This window comes from Polyodon spathula, chromosome 19, assembly GCF_017654505.1.
Source record: "Polyodon spathula isolate WHYD16114869_AA chromosome 19, ASM1765450v1, whole genome shotgun sequence".
NCBI lineage: Eukaryota > Metazoa > Chordata > Actinopteri > Acipenseriformes > Polyodontidae > Polyodon > Polyodon spathula.
Window position 1 is genome coordinate 16,652,697 of NC_054552.1, and position 17,597 is coordinate 16,670,293.

General features: G+C 41.3%; 1 protein-coding gene across 1 annotated transcript; it reads right to left on the reverse strand.

The window, feature by feature from the left end:
- Positions 1-8,398: 8,398 nt before the first annotated feature.
- On the reverse strand, positions 8,399-14,905 carry LOC121295078 (cytochrome c oxidase subunit 5A, mitochondrial-like). The gene is made up of 5 exons (XM_041219394.1): positions 14,717-14,905; positions 11,942-12,058; positions 10,305-10,426; positions 9,144-9,263; positions 8,399-8,563 (listed from the first exon to the last, which is right to left on the reverse strand). The coding sequence occupies exons 1-4, from the start codon at positions 14,787-14,789 to the stop codon at positions 9,150-9,152; spliced, it is 426 nt and encodes a 141-aa protein (XP_041075328.1). The 5' UTR covers positions 14,790-14,905; the 3' UTR covers positions 8,399-8,563; positions 9,144-9,149.
- Positions 14,906-17,597: the final 2,692 nt, after the last annotated feature.

Consider the following 17,597-nt stretch of genomic DNA (forward strand, 5'->3'; position numbering starts at 1 on the left):
TTAACTACTTGGCTGCCGAGATGGGACTGCCCCAGCAGGTTGCATTCCAAATGGGAGGAGCCACGCCTACCTGCATCCTCAATGGGCTGAAGGGAGACGACATGCAGCTCCCATCTCCACCAGTGGAGGAAGAATGCCTGCTGGTTTCACCTCCAGAGCCAGAGGGAGAGGAGCAGTTGCTGCCATCTCCAGTGCCAGAGGGAGAGGTCCCACCGCTGTCTCCAGAGCAGGAGGAAGAGCCGCACCAGTCCCCTGCAAGTGAGGGAGAGCCGCACCAGTCCCCCGTAACAAGGGTAGACTACACACCACTCCAACCTCTGCCACCAGGAGACTACAGGCCTCCGCCACCTTCACTGGCAGGAGGAGAGCAGCAGGAGCTGCCTCTACCTACACCGGCAGGGGCAGAGCAGCAGGAGCTGCCTCTGCCTCCTCCATCAGCAGAGGGTGAATGCCTGCTGGGTCCCTGTCCACCAGCAGATGAATGCCTGCTGGGTCCCTGTCCACCAGCAGATGAATGCCTGCTGGGTCCCTGTCCACCAGCAGAGGATGAATGCCTGCTGGTATCACTTCCCCCACCAGCAGAGGATGAATGCCTGATGGTATCATAGTAAACATAGCCTCAGATCTGATTCTTTTTTTGCATTTGCCCCATGCCCCATGGTCCTGGAATGAGTTCCAGTCCAAACTAAAGCTGCAGATCCAAAGTAGCTTTATTGCAATTTAAGAGTAAACTGCATTATTTCATGACTGAGAGTTGTGATTGTTTTAAATAGTTGACTTTTGTGTATTTTGTTTTAAATATGATATATTGTTTTAAATGTGATTTGCCTGTGTCTTAATTGTATTTTATTGTGTATTTGTTCTTAAGGTCCGATTGACTTGCTGTTACCTGCTTGGCTAGGTCTCACTCGTAAACAAGGTTTTAACGTCAATGTGACTACCTAGTTAAATTAAGGATAATAAATTTATATATAATCTCCTGGTATTGACTGTTGATCTGCTAAAAAACTTAGGCAAAGATATTACATAGTCGGCAACCAGTTTGCGGTCATACAAGTACTAATATATTTGTGCACAGTTTTTGCAAAGGCTTTGTTGAGCACACAAGCCATCGTCTTATATATTATAGATTATAAAACGGCGACACGTGTGTCTAGAAAAAAAAAGGATTTCTGAATAAGGTGTGTCGAAGGGCTAGTATTCTGATAGTATCCTAATACTAAGTAGGTATTTTGTATCACATTTTTGGAATACTGGTATCAAGAATATGGACAGATTCATTCAAAATACCCTGTTTACATGGCATGGAATAGCGATTCAAATTTCCCACTATTCCGAATACAACCGGAACAGATGCCCAGTTAGCAATATGGCTGCAGTCAATTGCACCTACTACACGCAGCAGGTGTGCGACCTCATAAAAACCGCTGACTGGATGACCCCCACCGTATCACCTGCTACGTTCTGGAAGGATATGCATACAGACACTACTAATTTCTCAGACAAAGCATGACTGCACAGGTTTGTTCTGGCCAGGTCATCATGCAGCATGTGACATAGATGAGTCAGCATGTCTTGGTCGAGACGATACCTGGACACGGCTTGCTCATTGCTTAGCTCCTCATGTATGCCGAAGCCGATACACCCTTTCAGCATATCTTCGCCTATGCCAGGTTGCTGTTGCTGGATGTGTCTTGCATCATTCACATCCAAATGTCGACGGGCATGTTGCATGCTACCCATATTTCCCATTGTTGCCTGTTTGTAGTCAGTGTTGGAATGGTAGTGTGCGCGGAGTTAACACAGTCCTTTTACAATCCTTATTTTGCGTGTCACAAACCTGGTTTTGTGCTTGGCGTATACCTTGAATATACCAGGATCATGCATATTGCATGATGCATACTTTTTATTTCTGCACAGCACAGAATGGATTGTGACGTGCAAAAGGATGTTTTGAATATGGCAACTTAGCACAATTTCGACACAACGGCCATTTGCGACGCACATACCCCTCTGCGCGGTGCGCAAACCTTTCGAATATCAGGCCCAATGTCTGTCAAGTACGCACACTACAATGGGCTGCTGTATTACGCAGCCATGAATACAATTGTCTTTAATGCCAAATATGTAGCACATATTGGAATCATACCTCAGAGTACTCCCAGGTAACTCTTTCCTGGCCACTTTGTCTGCTTCGGTCCTTTGCTCTTTTATACGTCACTAGGAGATTGTTCCATTTCAGATTGTTCCATTTCTTTCTAATCTTCTCTATAGGGAAATTGTATCCCTGAGAAAGAAACTTCCCATGGAGTACGTTGAAGAAATGAACTCTATTTGAGCTAAAGAGGTCCCAGTGCACTCGTCAGTTCAATAAGCAAGAGGGTACTCTTACTATTGAACTCTATAAAACAAATAAAGAGTTAAACAGCACAAGTCATGGTAAGCCCTTGAAGAGTTTTATATGTGCATGCATTATACTCTCCATATTACACATTGCACATTACACATTGTAAATATAAGGTGCTGATATTTCTAGTTACCTTGCAGCAATGGGGCCGGGATAGTTGACGATTGAGAACTGCATGCAGACTCGTCTCCTAAATCAGGTACAACCAGGTGGAAGTGTCAATACCAAGCTGTTGCCTACACATGCCATGAAATACAATAATTTATTACCTTTCAACACAGCAGACTGTGACACAGACTTGGGGTAGTACTTGCATGGAGAACCCTCCTTTGCTAAAGTAGAAAAGGTAAACGCATGGATTTGTACAATATATACCCATATACGCAGTAATTGTACTGCAGACACATAATCTTGGAGTGCTCAAACAACGTGAACTGTGTGCAGACTAATTTGATACAATAACAATAAGGTCAAAGGTTATGCAGACATACACTGATTTGACTGTCTTCGTTGTTATGAGTTTCCCATCCTGTTCAAACTCAGGTTGATGTAAGCCCTGGAGTGTGGTGGGTAAGTAAAAGCTGTGAACATGCATTGGGAAGCAATGCACTGCTTGAGCTAGTCTATTGACAATATGTTGTCACATCCAGACTATTAAATAATGTCATAGTAACTCTCAAAAGTAATTAACAGTAAGAGTAATAAGTTAAGGTTTAGCATGTAGTGGTGTGAACATTGTAAACTGAATGCTGCATAAAGGAATAAAAGCTTACCTTTTGTTTGCACTGTGGTATTGGCCTTGAGTGCCTGAGTAAATAGGCTGCCATATCCAAGGTCTAATGGGCAAGAATATGTAGTTATGAATACAATTATATGTATTACATCATACAGTCAGATGTATCTAATGAGTTAGTATAGGCCTTTATTATTATATTGAAATGGCTTTATCATGCCACACTCAATGACCGTAGCTAGAAGAATTCATATCTTCCAGATCCATTACAAACTATTAGAAAGAAAACATTCGTCAGTGGAAACAACACATACATGATTACATAAAGAAAGCATCAGCTGTCCTTTACATATGCTTCAATAGTACTACTACTCACCAGATTGAATCATTATGGTTCAGAATAATGGTCAATATGGGTCAGAATAACAGACAAAAATTCAAAAGGCATAATAATAGGAGCATGCTATAGACCGCCAGATTCAGGCGGTGAGCACAATAATCTGTTATACAATGACATTAGAAATGTGTGTAGCAAAGGAGAAGCCATACTAATGGGGGATTTCAACTTCCCCCAAATAAAATGGGAAAACCCGGTGGGTAGCGCGAAGGATGAAATAGAAATGGTGGAAATGACAAAGGACTGCTTCCTAACACAATTTGTGAAGGCACCCACTAGAGGGGAGGCATGCCTTGATTTAGTCTTTTCAAATAACGAAGATAGAATAACTAAAACAGAGGTCAGAGAACCACTGGCAAACTCAGACCACAACACGGTCTCATTTGAAGTGTTTTTTAAATCCCCAAAAGTAAAGACTAAAGCTAAGGTTTACAATTTTAGAAAAGCAAACTATGAAGGTATGAAACAGAGACTAACAGAAGTAGATTGGAGTAAAATAGAGAAAACACCCACAGAAGAAGGATGGTTGTTCTTCAAAAATGTAGTACTAGAGGCGCAAAACAATTATATCCCTAAAGTAGACAAATCTAAATGTAAAACTAAATTGCCAAAATGGTTTAATAGATCAATTAAAAAAAATATTCAGCGAAAAAAGGCACTTTACAGAGCATTAAAAAAGGACCAAAAAGAAAGTACGCAGAAAGAGTACACAGAACTGCAAACGCAAGTCAAAAAGGAAGTTAGAAAGGCCAAGAGAGAAATAGAAATGAACATTGCTAAGGGAGCTAAAACCAATTCCAAAATGTTTTTCCAATATTACAACAGCAAGAGAACATTCAAAGAGGAGATTAAATGTTTAAGAGATACAAATGGCAAAATCGTAGAGGAAGAAAAAAAAATAGCAAATATATTAAATGATTACTTTTCACAAGTTTTTACAAAGGAAGATACTGACAACATGCCCCACATGTCATCCAGTTCCTATCCAGTTTTAAATAACTTTAGCATAACTGAGGCAGAAGTGTTAAAGGGACTAGGAGCTCTTAAAATAAACAAATCCCCTGGGCCGGATGAGATCCTCCCAGTAGTACTCAAAGAAATGAAAGAAGTAATTTACAAACCGCTAACCAAGATCATGCAGCAGTCTCTTGACACAGGGGTGGTACCGACAGACTGGAAAATTGCAAACGTAATACCGATCCACAAAAAGGGAAACAAAACTGAACCAGGTAACTACAGACCAGTAAGCCTGACTTCTATTATATGCAAACTTATGGAAACTATAATAAGATCCAAAATGGAAAATTACCTATATGGTAACAGGGTACTGGGAGACAGTCAACATGGTTTTAGGAAAGGGAGATCGTGTCTAACTAACTTGCTTGATTTTTTTGAGGATGCAACATCGATAATGGATAATTGCAAAGCATATGACATGGTTTATTTAGATTTCCAGAAAGCTTTTGACAAAGTCCCGCACAAAAGATTAATTCTCAAACTGAACGCAGTTGGGATTCAAGGAAACACATGTACATGGATTAGGGAGTGGTTAACATGTAGAAAACAGAAAGTACTGATTAGAGGAAAAACCTCAGAATGGAGTGTGGTAACCAGCGGTGTACCACAGGGATCAGTATTAAGTCCTCTGCTATTCCTAATCTACATTAATGATTTAGATTCTGGTATAGTAAGCAAACTTGTTAAATTTGCAGATGACACAAAAGTAGGAGGAGTGGCAAACACTGTTGCAGCAGCAAAGGTCATTCAAAATGATCTAGACAAGATTCAGAACTGGGCAGACACATGGCAAATGACATTTAATAGAGAAAAGTGTAAGGTACTGCACGCAGGAAATAAAAATGTACATTATAAATATCATATGGGAGATATTGAAATTGGAGAAGGAATCTATGAAAAAGACCTAGGAGTTTTTGTTGACTCAGAAATGTCTTCATCTAGACAATGTGGGGAAGCTATAATAAAGGCTAACAAGATGCTCGGATACATTGTGAAAAGTGTTGAATTTAAATCAAGGGAAGTAATGTTAAAACTGTACAATGCACTAGTAAGACCTCATCTTGAATATTGTGTTCAGTTCTGGTCACCTCGCTATAAAAAAGATATTGCTGCTCTAGAAAGAGTGCAAAGAAGAGCGACCAGAATTATTCCGGGCTTAAAAGGCATGTCATATGCAGACAGGCTAAAAGAATTGAATCTGTTCAGTCTTGAAGAAAGAAGACTACGTGGCGACCTAATTCAAGCATTCAAAATTCTAAAAGGTATTGACAGTGTCAACCCAAGGGACTTATTCAGCCTGAAAAAAGAAACAAGGACCAGGGGTCACAAATGGAGTTTAGAAAAAGGGGCATTCAGAACAGAAAATAGGACACTTTTTTACACAGAGAATTGTGAGGGTCTGGAATCAACTCCCCAGTAATGTTGTTGAAGCTGACACCCTGGGATCCTTCAAGAAGCTGCTTGATGAGATTTTGGGATCAATAAGCTACTAACAACCAAACGAGCAAGATGGGCCGAATGGCCTCCTCTCGTTTGTAAACTTTCTTATGTTCTTATTTGCCTCACTTCAGGGGATACCTTAAACCTGATGGTTGTGCTCCCATCAGTTAGCTGGATTTCAGTCTCTTCCATTTGTTAGCTTTGTGTTCTCTTTCTTACCTCAGGTCAATATGCACAACAAGTATGTACCAACACTGAGCACTCTCCATTAGACAGGTAAGTTACAGCATGTGTGGATATACCCTATTCTATGCATTAAGCCACTGAATTAAGAAACAGACATTGGCAGTTCATTCATGTTTTAGCTAGAGTATTAGAGATGGCCATTCCAATGCCCACAAGTGACTGTATTCAATGCCCTAAAGGTCCCATAGCAAGTCATGTAGCACATATAAAACAGTGGGATTGATTTTAAATTAAACCTATACTATTCACCCCAGGCCTGAACACTGTGTCTACAATTAGACAGACAGCAGCATTGGACCGTTTCTTTCTGCCTGCAGATTGTTTACACTGATTTGATGTATTTTAGATTTTGCCATGAAGTACATTTTGGTACATTTTACCAGTATTAAGAACATTGTCAGGACACCCTGGATGATGAAGACGCACACATACTTTATACAAGAAAAGGTCAACCAATTCCAGGTTAAAACCCACTGCAGCGGATTCACCAAGCCGTTTCACTTAGTTTAATTTCAGAAAAGCAAAGAAGTCTTGCCTATGCTATTCTGAAATTAACCATTTCAAATTATTATTGTATCTGCACCCGTTCTAAACTATCTTTGGTAGCATGCACTGCACATGTTCTAAACTCTTTGGTAGCATGCACTGCACACCATCTGTACCCGTGCTGAACTCTCTTCAGTAGCATGCATTGCAATGCTGCTTGCTTGCAGCTACATTGTTCAGACCAAGTATGCCAAAAGGGACACTTTTTGTGCAGGGTGCAGGGTTTTTTAATTGTCAACTTGGAGCGTTCCAATGAGGACTCAACCCCTAAACCAATCAGATTATTACCTTGGCGTGTTTCAGTTAGGGATGTCACGGTATACCGGTTTTACGGTAAACCGCGGTATAAAAACTGCCAGTTTTGAAACTGCAACCATTTTTCTAAACCACGATTACCAAGTTCACATAGTTTAAAGTAATATGGGCACATTTTTGTATTCACCATTTGTCTATGGCGAGCTACTGTCTTCATTAGAACTAACTAATGAACACAGTCATCTCAAGTTCTGAAAACTGCCATGCATGAAATTATCCGAGTAGGCAATTAAATAAATGACATCATATTTAATATAAACTGCCCTACTAAACGATGATCGCTAGCAAACGTGATTGTCAGCAAATAAAACAAATATTCGAATATATCAGCAAGAACAAGGCACTGTAACTTTTCATCACGGCCTTCCTATATTTACCACACCAAAGAAATAACAGTAGCTATTATCCATCGTATTGGTCAAGAGAAACGCAGTAAGAACACACCAATGCAGACAATCAAAGTCTACGTACTACTGTATAACCAAGTCTAAGATGCTACAGACATTTGTATTATTTATTTAAAATAGTACTGTAAAGATGTTGCCATCTCCTTGGTCTAACAGTGTTGTAGGGCTTTTGGTTTTATGTATTAAAAAATTAATACATTTATTCCCATTTAACAAACAAAACAAGTCCCCTAGATGCTGCTTAACTTTGCAATGGTGTCATACCCACCTGAACTTTTCATTTTTCCTTTGTGTTCGTTGCTGTTAACAGGAAAAAAAAATAAAAATAATCGCAACGCCATCTTCTCATCATTAAGTTTTGCATTCTGCCGAGATACCAGCGGGCGGTCACTGCATTTCTTAAAATGTACTCAATTGGCTAGTACTATGTAACATTCTGCTTCTCTTAAGTAATAGGATGCTGCCCAAACTGATAGAGGGTATTCAGTTGCAGTGGTCACATCCTTACCCCTTATCGTTCCAGACTGAGCCCAGAAAATGTTAATATTTTGGTGTTTCTCCACAGTAATTTGAAATAAAAAAGCAGCATTATTTTGCTGAGCCTGTGTGAGCTGGAGCAAACACTTCTTCCATTTAGGTAGTGTCTGATAGAACTGTAATACCAGAATGTTTGATTTGTTTTAAACCTTTAAATTATTATTATTATTATTATTCTTGTTAAATGCCTTGAGTATTTCTTTAAATAGCCATTTAAAAACATAAAAAAAACAACGATACTGTCAATTTGATACATGTCTAGTTCCATGAAGACTCAACCCCTAAACCAAATTAGATTATTACCACGCATCACCTTGTGTAAAAGTGTTATCCCAGAAGAAGCACAAAGCCCATAAAAATCAGCTCAAAGAGAGCTTTTTACTTTATTAGGTCCATCTTCATACACAGACACAAAGGCCAGATTTAAATATCACACAAAGTATTTTATTTTTTTTGAGGCCGATACATCACGTGCAGACGACTGTCACACCGTTGGAAACAGTCCTCGGGTAAACCATCTGAAAGACAACAGAGCAAGCATTACACTCCATCTTACTGAATTAGATTCCCTAAATGAATCGCAACTTCAGTGATTAGCAGTATTTTTCCCCAGTACTCACAAGCTATTATTTTTACCCCCAAAAAGGAGTTATACATATATTTGTATGACAGTTCATGCAACTGGATAATCTCAAGACAGTTGATTACTCTTTCAGATATGTACAAGTAAACCTACATTGAAAATATACCCATATTCGGAAACAGATGTAACCTTTAATACAAATCTTCTATACCAACACACAAAAAAAAAAACACTAAAAAAATGTGTTTTGAGGATGTTGACAAAATTAGTTTTCCAAATTACATAATTTTTTGATCCCCTCCACAGCAAGTGAAAAATGTCACTTTAAAAGTAGATATTACAATTGTTTATCACAGTTGCATTGAAGATACAATGTGTGTGGAGTGGACTAGAGCATTTACTCAAAAAAAAAAAAAAAAAAAATCACAGAAGAAAGTTCAATCATTTGTGAAGGAGAAAATGATACATGGTATGAACAAGTTCTCTGCCTGCAGATGAACACATTATGCACTCACTGAGGTCTATGCCTTATCCATGCCCAGTTCCTCTGGTGTGGAGATGCCCAGCTCGCTCAGTGTGGGTCGCAGCTCCTGAATGACGTAGGGGTAGATCTCTTTGTGAGGTCCGGCTTTATCCTGTCAATACACACACACACAAACTGGAGTGATGTCCCTGCACCAGATTTCACAGGAATGGGAATTGTCTCACAAACCTGTTAGGAGTCTTTTCTTTACATAACAAATTTAATTAGAACAGATCAACAAGAGACTAGCTGCTTTGATTGTACTCTTATAAAGTTACAATCCAAATGGACAGACAGTTCACTATAAAGGAGTGGTTTATCATATTAAAAGGGTTACAGAATCCCCTGCAATATTTAAGAGAAACATTACCAATCACAGCAATGTGTTTTCCAACATATTACCGATTCTTTATTTTATTCACACAAGTAAATCAACTAAGGAATTTTATACCAACTCAGGAATATTCACCAGGAGAAATCTCTCCTCTTGTGCACAGTATCCAGTTCATGCTACCTCATGTGACAGTTCTGCTCCGAGTAAAAGGAGTGGTGTATTGTAGAAATAGAAAACCAGCAAGGGAGGAAGAGCAGACCTGATGCCATGCTATCCTTGAATGACTATCATGGCGAATGCTCCAGTACTGGTGGTTATAACAATGGGGCAGTGAAACAGTACATTTGTACTGGTCACCAATAGTAATCAAAGCAGAAATTATGAAATCACAGAATGCAACTGTGTATGTATCACATACAGACAAGGTCACAGTCACTAACATTCTCTATGCAAAGTTGATATACACTGCAATTATGAAGTCAGTAAAGAAAATAAATCCAAAACATAGCATTTTACTTTGATTAACTGAAAAGTTTATTTTTTTTTATTATATATATAAAAAAAATCACACACACACTATGAAATTGTAAAAGTTGAATACTGCATGTGAAAATAAATGTGATAGTTCAAGAAGTGAAATAAAAAATGAATAGTAAAATACAGTAAACCACTTTTTACACAAAAGGTTTAATCTACTAAACAGATTTACACCCTTAAACAGAACTGCCATAAAAGGGTTAATATTTCGTAGAACTCAGTGGTGAAAGGAGTATGAAGCAGATATCTCATAGCATTTTCATTGTGAAGCAGGTCACTGACCTTAACGGCTTCCAGGATGCGGATTGCACTGGCCAGGTCGTTCAGCCTCCTGCAGGCTCGGAGAGCTGCATCAAGGATCTTTGGTTCAGGTACCAAATCGTAACCAATCAGGGTGTTCATGCCTTTAGAACAGGAAATGACGCTCAAGATGAATGTGACACACACTGTGTACATTACACAATCTCAGTAGAGATGTAAGGATGTGTCACATAATAGATGGCTTGTATTAATCAATACAAGACCAAAAGGTACACGATTTCACCAAATGGTTTTGAAATGACAAATCACGCTTTTGTAGTTGGTATAAACACACACTCTCCCCATCCCATGTGTCTTAACAAAATAAAAAGGGCCCAACATTAAATGAGCATGTGAGATTATGCATTGTTCAAGTATGGGGATACATATCGTATCACAACCTGCATATCCCCGTTTGTATCGCATTGAGATATAAGCGTATCGTTGCACCCCTAGTATCCAGGACTGGACTATAATCGATATAGGAGGCTGTGTGGTCCAGTGGTTAAAGCTTGTAACCTGGCTTGTAACCAGGAGGTACCCGGTTCAAATCCCAGCTGAGCCACTGACTCATTGTGTGACCCCAAGCAAGTCACTTAACCTCTTTGTGCTCCGTCTTTCGGGTGAGACATTCTTGTATGTGACTCTGCAGCTGATGCATAGTTCACACACCTTAGTCTCGTATCTTGTAAAGCACTTTGTGATGGTGGTCCACTACATAAAAAGATTATTATTATTATATAATTCAGTCTGTACAGCCAATTACATGCGACATTCACTCAGGTAAGGAATAATGTTAGAATCCAGGGACGAATTTAAGTAGCAGGGTTCCGAGAAATATCAAGTTACATGTCCCCAGATGTTGCTACAACTGTTTATGGAACTGGTATGGAACTGGTATGGAACTGAAAAGCCACAGCACTTTTTTATAAATTTTTTTACTGCTCTTCCTGCAGTGAATTCGAGCAGTGTTGCGCAACATTTATACACTGCCCCCTTTTCTTGGCATACATTTTGTTCTGCTCTCCCCACCCTGCATATTTTTGAAAATGGTTAACAATTAAGCAGGATTCTAAAGGTCTAACACTTGGCTAACATTTAAATTTTAAACTATTAATACACCCAGCATGGCATCATCATGCTGTGGCTACTTCAGTACTAGCCATGGGCTTCTCCACTTGATCAGGAGCATGGTCACCTATTGGTTGATATAGGGGTTACAGCTGCAAGGTAGCAGTCATGCAGCTGGGTCACTGTGTGGCAGAGCACTTTCCTGAGGAGTCTGTTTGAGGGGCAGGCAGCGTACATGTGTTCTTGAAATTAAGTAAAACACAGAACTTCTGCCAAAGGAGGGAGTTACAATGATGCATAACGCTACTGTATTGTAAAATAATCATAAGAAAGCAAAACTTGACCTAACTTGGCTGCATAGCAACCACAAACTTGGCTGTTGTAGAAGAGAGAACGCAAGTTAAAATAAACATTAATTGTGTAAAGTTACAACAGTTTGCTTTTATTAGGAAGACAGAGTTTGAATTGATCAGTGATTAAACAACAACATGACTTTGCGACAGACAGTGTAAGATGGGCTTCAGCTCAGATCGCTTCTTCCCACTTACCTTTTTTCAGCTCCCAGGCATCGATGTCAGGCTTGTTGAAATAGGTGACCCAGCGGGCATCAAACTCCTCGTCCGTCTCCTGCTTCCCATGTGAATAACAACGCGAGGCTACAGCAGCTGAGGAGAGCAAACAGACATTTTAGGCATTGAACATTCACAAAGTGAGGCTACAAGAGAGGAGAGCAAACAAACATTTTAGACACTGAACAGACTGGGGGGTCCACAGATTCATCATATTTAAAGAGGCTGCCATTAAAAGAGTACTTACACACCTTCACATCCATTGTTTATAAAGCAAAAACTTGTATCAGACCAAACGTTTGGAGACAAAAATCACTTACTACAGAAGGAACGTGGTGCAAAAATGTTTGCTGTAGTTCAACCCTACTACAGTCATTGTGCAATTGAAATTATTTTTTATTGTTAAATGCACAGACGTCAGGCTCTTTTCACACGGTTCATAAAGACTGCTGCCTGACACTATCATGATATGACTAATCAGACAGACTATAGAACTGAGTCGTAAACATTCCCACGACACAGCTTTTGACAGATGGCTTTATTGAAATGATTTATCAATAGGCATTAAGAAACAAAACAGCTGTTAGGAGGCCACAAATAAATAAATAAGGATAACAGATTTGAAGAGTTGATACTGTCTATAGAAATGCCAGTTTTCAAGACCTCCAAGTCTCTTCAGGTGTAAGTGGAAATTTAAAAGGAACCCTGAAGAGACGTTTGAGGTCTTTAAAGCTTGTATTTGTACATGACAGTTTATCTTCTTTTTAAATACATTTCAGGGTGACTGTTCAGGCTCCACTGTTGAAGGGTGGCAGTTGCGGTGTACTGATTATTAAATGACATGTAATCGCTCTACCATTTACTTTTACTGTGATTCCAAATATGACTGATTTGTTAAGTCAAGACTTTAAGGGGTAGCAGCACAAGACTCAATTCACAGTAGCACCCAGTAATGCACCAGGAGTTAGCATTTTAAAATCAATGTAGTATGAAAGTTATGAGGCATATAAAATGGTGTACTGTAATTTACTGCCACAGGCAACTTTATTAAATGACAGAGAAACACAAGCTAAAGCCCATTTCACAGGGGCACCTACTGGCTACCCAGGTCACAATCATGCCTAGTGTGAAACTACATACTTGGGTCAAGCAATCCACCACAGGATGTGGCTTGGCACGCTTTGACCCGAGTTGAGCTACAGAAAATGCATGATGGCTGTTCATAGGCCGATGCAATAACAAACTGCCACGCCTGCATGAAGGTTTCACTTCTGCTTCACCTTATTCTAGTTGATTCAGATTGCAGCAGGGATAAAGAAACATTTGCTTTAATCAACATTTGGGCAGACTGTTCAATCCAGAGAAGCTTGGATGGAATTGTCCTTAACAAGCTGCTTCCGGTGCACTTATTCATGCATTGTGTACTTGCGTCTGACACTCAGGTGAACCCTGCTTTATCAAAAGCACTGTGAAATCGCATGACACCAGGTCTTGACCCAGGTAGGTTCCGACCCGGGAACAGTATGCCAGTGTGAAAGGGACTTCAGAGTAGAGTAGTTGATTTAGATCGCTTTAGTTTCCCTGCCAATACAACATTGTACTTTAACATGATGTCAGCTACCATAGTGTGCACAACTTTCACCTAGCGGGCACAAATATGCCCAAAGGAACAACTGTGAAAACTAATGACACAGTGTCATTTCAGATGCACACAAACGGTTTGCTTTTTTCACTGTAATCAAAGTCATGCAGTAAGTGGAGCTACAAAGCGCAACGGCATCAAGGGAAGAACCACTTTCCTAATAAATGTACCGAAAACCTTTGTAAACGAATATTACTGTATTTTCAGATATAGCACAACTTAGTTTTTATTTTGTTTGTTTTTTTAATTATTCTATAAATAGCGTTGTTTGATTAACAGTAATGCACTGCAAGTTAGCTATCATCAGTGGTTACCCAAGTCCTAAATCGACAAACTCGGTAGTTAATGAAATTACTGTCCATAAGTACTACTCCTCGTTGCATACGTCTATAAACTGCTATAGTTGTTCGCAATAACACTTAACTGCCGCAGTGTTTCCTAAATTTCTGAAAGTTAACTTCACCACAATAGAGGATGCAGGTAGCTAGGCCCGAAGCCTTACTCCAGTGGGTCATTACAAGGGCACATTCAAACAGAAACCAACTACTTCTTTCGCCATTTCGAGAGAACAACCAGCACCAGCTAGTTTATTGACAAAAACACATCACCCCATTCAAATAAAGGGTTCAGAAAGCGTGGTTTACTTACAATGACCGAATGAAAGGTTTGCTGCGATTTACCATCCAGTGCTAACAGTAACACAGTCAGTCTACAAACAGGAAACACATCAAAATAGCCTTATACAGAAAGAGAGTTTAAATATACATAATTATATAAAATAAATAAAGAATGTGCACTTGATATCGCGATAACGAAAAATAAGCGCAAATACATGAAGTACCCTTGTTGTAACACCGGTTATCTATGGTACAGAACACAAGTGTCCTGGATATTTTAAACTGGCGATAATCGCTCAAATTATTTTTACGACTTTCTTTTTAATCAAATAAAATGGTTTAAGGCTTCTCCTCCATACACTGGAACAATGACCGGTACTCTGGCCGGTTTCCCTTCTCCCCGGCATTATGACCCCCCAGTTCTAGCCCGGCCACCGCGCTCCTCCCACCAAAACCACGCTGTGTCGACCCTCGACTCTGCTCCATTTTGCTTACCGGTACGGGAGGTGTGAGTCCTGGCCAAACTCCGAAGTCCGGAGGCGGTGTATCGCACAGCGGCTCTGAACATGGTGCTGAGCAGCAGAGAAAAGAAACAGAATTAAACTTAGACACTCAGAAGGGCATCAGTCGAGAGGAAGGAGAGCGCTATCACGGACTGCGGCTGTGCACAAGGACGTCTACGGCACACGCATGGGGGCGGAGTAACGTAACGTAAAGCCCATGCGTCATGAAGTCTATTCAAAGAAACCAGGGAGTTTATTACACAGGTATTGCGCAGCCGCATTCCGTGCCATTTGCTGCAGGAAGAAAAACTTTTAAAACTATACTTTTAAGAAGATAATTACCCCACAAGCTTCCCGAGTCTGTGGGGCAATCCCTGATACAGTCTGGCGGTGTCATGGCAAAGTCCGCTCTCCCCCGAGTCATGTGATATGTTAATACACGAGACGTGACAATTAGGTTTCGGGATGCGAAGAGAGGATAGGGTAAAACAGCTCGTTATTTTACTTACTGAAAGTTACGTTTACGTTTTTATTGGCATTTATTCGTATTATTTATTATTATATTTATTTTTTATATTTATCAGTGTTTTTTGTATCATAAATGGTTGTATTTTATTTGATTGCTCTTCACGTGATTACATAAGAGAATTTGCAGTAAATATAAAATACATTAATATTGTTTAATAAAGTACAAATAAACATTGCACACACACACACACACACACACACACACACACACACACACACACACACACACACACACACAGAGCTCTGGAAAAAATTAAGAGACCACTGCAAAATTATCAGTTTCTCTGGTTTTACTATTTATAGGTATGTGTTTGGGTAAAATGAACATTTTTGTTTTATTCTGTAAACTACTGAAAACATTTCTCCCAAATTTCAAATAACAGAAAATGACAACTGGTCAAAATAACAAAAAAAGATGCAGTGTTGTCAGACCTCGAATAATGCAAAGAAAATAAGTTCAGATTCATTTTTAAACAACACAATACTAATGTTTTAACTTAGGAAGAGTTCAGAAATCAATATTTGGTAGAATAACCCTGGTTTTCAAGCACAGCTTTTATGCGTCTTGGCATGCTCTCCACCAGTCTTTCACATTGATGTTGGGTGACTTTATGCCACTCCTGGTGCAAAAATTCAACAGCTCGGCTTTGTTTGATGGCTTTTGACCACACACAGCCAGGTCAATCAAGGTGTGGATGGATGACCACTAGATCAAGACCCTGTCATAGCCAGCCCAATCTCCAGACCTGAACCCCATTGAAAGCCTCTGGAATGTGATCAAGAGGAAGATGGATGGTCACAACTTTTGGTTCGATGGTGGTGTGGAGCACACCCTTGAAGGGTGGCGGAGGAGTCCTGGGTGCAGCCTTGCCATGGGTTGTTGCCTTTGGTCAGTCCGGTTGTGAGGGGCAGTCTCCCTTGGGCTTGAGACGGGGTGGGTTTTTTATGGCCCGGTCTCGGTCTCCAGCCGGAGAACCGGTTACCCCTGGCCGGTAGTGGTCCCTTGCCTTTGCCTGCTTGTCTGTTTTGGGGTGGCATGCAGCGCTCAGGCTCTGTTGCCCCAGCAGGCTGTGAATGTCACCTTTGGCGCTGGCGTTAGGCAGGAAGGCGTGAGAACTTCGAAGCGACCTCCGTGGTCTTGTGGGACCTTTCAAGGCTTACATCAATGGTCACTCCGAACGTCTGCCCCGGTGTAATGGGGACATCTAGTAGTGCTGCCTTCTCGGTCTCGATGACCTTGGCCTGTATTAGCCAGAGTCTATCAGCGCTGCTAGAAACCTGCCAGATGCCTGACCTAACTTCCCCATTAGGTCGGTCATTGCCCTTGTAACTGCCAATAGCACCCCTGTGTCCGTCTCCGTTGCCCTCTCCTGCAGCCTCTCAGCCAGCTGCGTCTGATACAAGACCAGCATGGCCATAGCATTGGCCGTTCTAGCTGACAATGCCATGGACACGTATGCCTTTTTTAGCATGGCATCTGCACAGCTTGGAAGGGCAGGTAGGGTCTTTGTCCCCTTTGGTAAGGGTAGACCCTTGCCCCATTACTGTGACTGTGTACCCGATGGTGGGGAAAGTGCTTAGACCTGCTTCTTGGACTCCTGCGGTGTGTAGCAGGGCCTCTACTGTTCTAGAGGCTCAGGGGGCAGATGCTGGGTTGCTCCAGGATGAGTGCACCAGCTCAAGAAAGTCCTGGCACAAGGGGAGGGCATGCTGTGGATGCCCCTTCTGTTTTATGAAGCGGTTCCCCTTCCCTCCTGCACCACTGTCCAGGAAACATCCGCGGTAGCAGCTGCACGCTGCATCAAGGCCCGGAACTCTTCTCTGTGTGATACATGCAGAAGGGGCGGTATAGAGCCCCCCGCTGTGGCCTGCGTAACTGACGTGGCTGGTTCGGCATGTCTGACCTTGAGGCTGTGAATGACAGCTCGCCACAACTCGGAGGTCTGTGTGCCGGAGGGAGATTGGGACTGGGGTGGCTGGGGCTGCCCGGTGGTAGGGGGCAAGCTGCCCTGAGATTTTAATAGGGTCTCCAGCATGATCTGCTGAGCTCTCACCGTCTCCGCCAGCTCCTGGAAACGCCGCTCAGCTGAACTATGGCGTTTCTGTGGTGACCCCTACGGAGAGTGGCTGCGCCTCTGTGGGGAAGGAGAGCGGTACCTCCTTCGTGACCACCTACCTCCTGGGGAACATCCCCTTGAGCAGGGTCATCTAGACGGCGACCATCTCGCCTCTATGGACGGATATCTGAGCCTTTGCACTGATGGCGGAGAGGGTGACGGTGATCCAGGAGTGCCCCTGGTCACCGTGGCAGGAGGGGGTCTTGAGGACCTTTGGGTTAGGGTTAG

Bases quoted from the DNA above. Each gene is read 5' to 3' on its own strand.
- LOC121295078 (XM_041219394.1), bottom strand. From the start codon at position 14,789: ATGTTCAGAGCCGCTGTGCGATACACCGCCTCCGGACTTCGGAGTTTG. The intron at 12,059-14,716 runs GTAAGCAAAATG...TGCTCTCCTCAG, and splicing joins GACTCACACCTCCCGTACCG to CTGCTGTAGCCTCGCGTTGT. The intron at 10,427-11,941 runs GTAAGTGGGAAG...CCTGTTCTAAAG, and splicing joins TGCCTGGGAGCTGAAAAAAG to GCATGAACACCCTGATTGGT.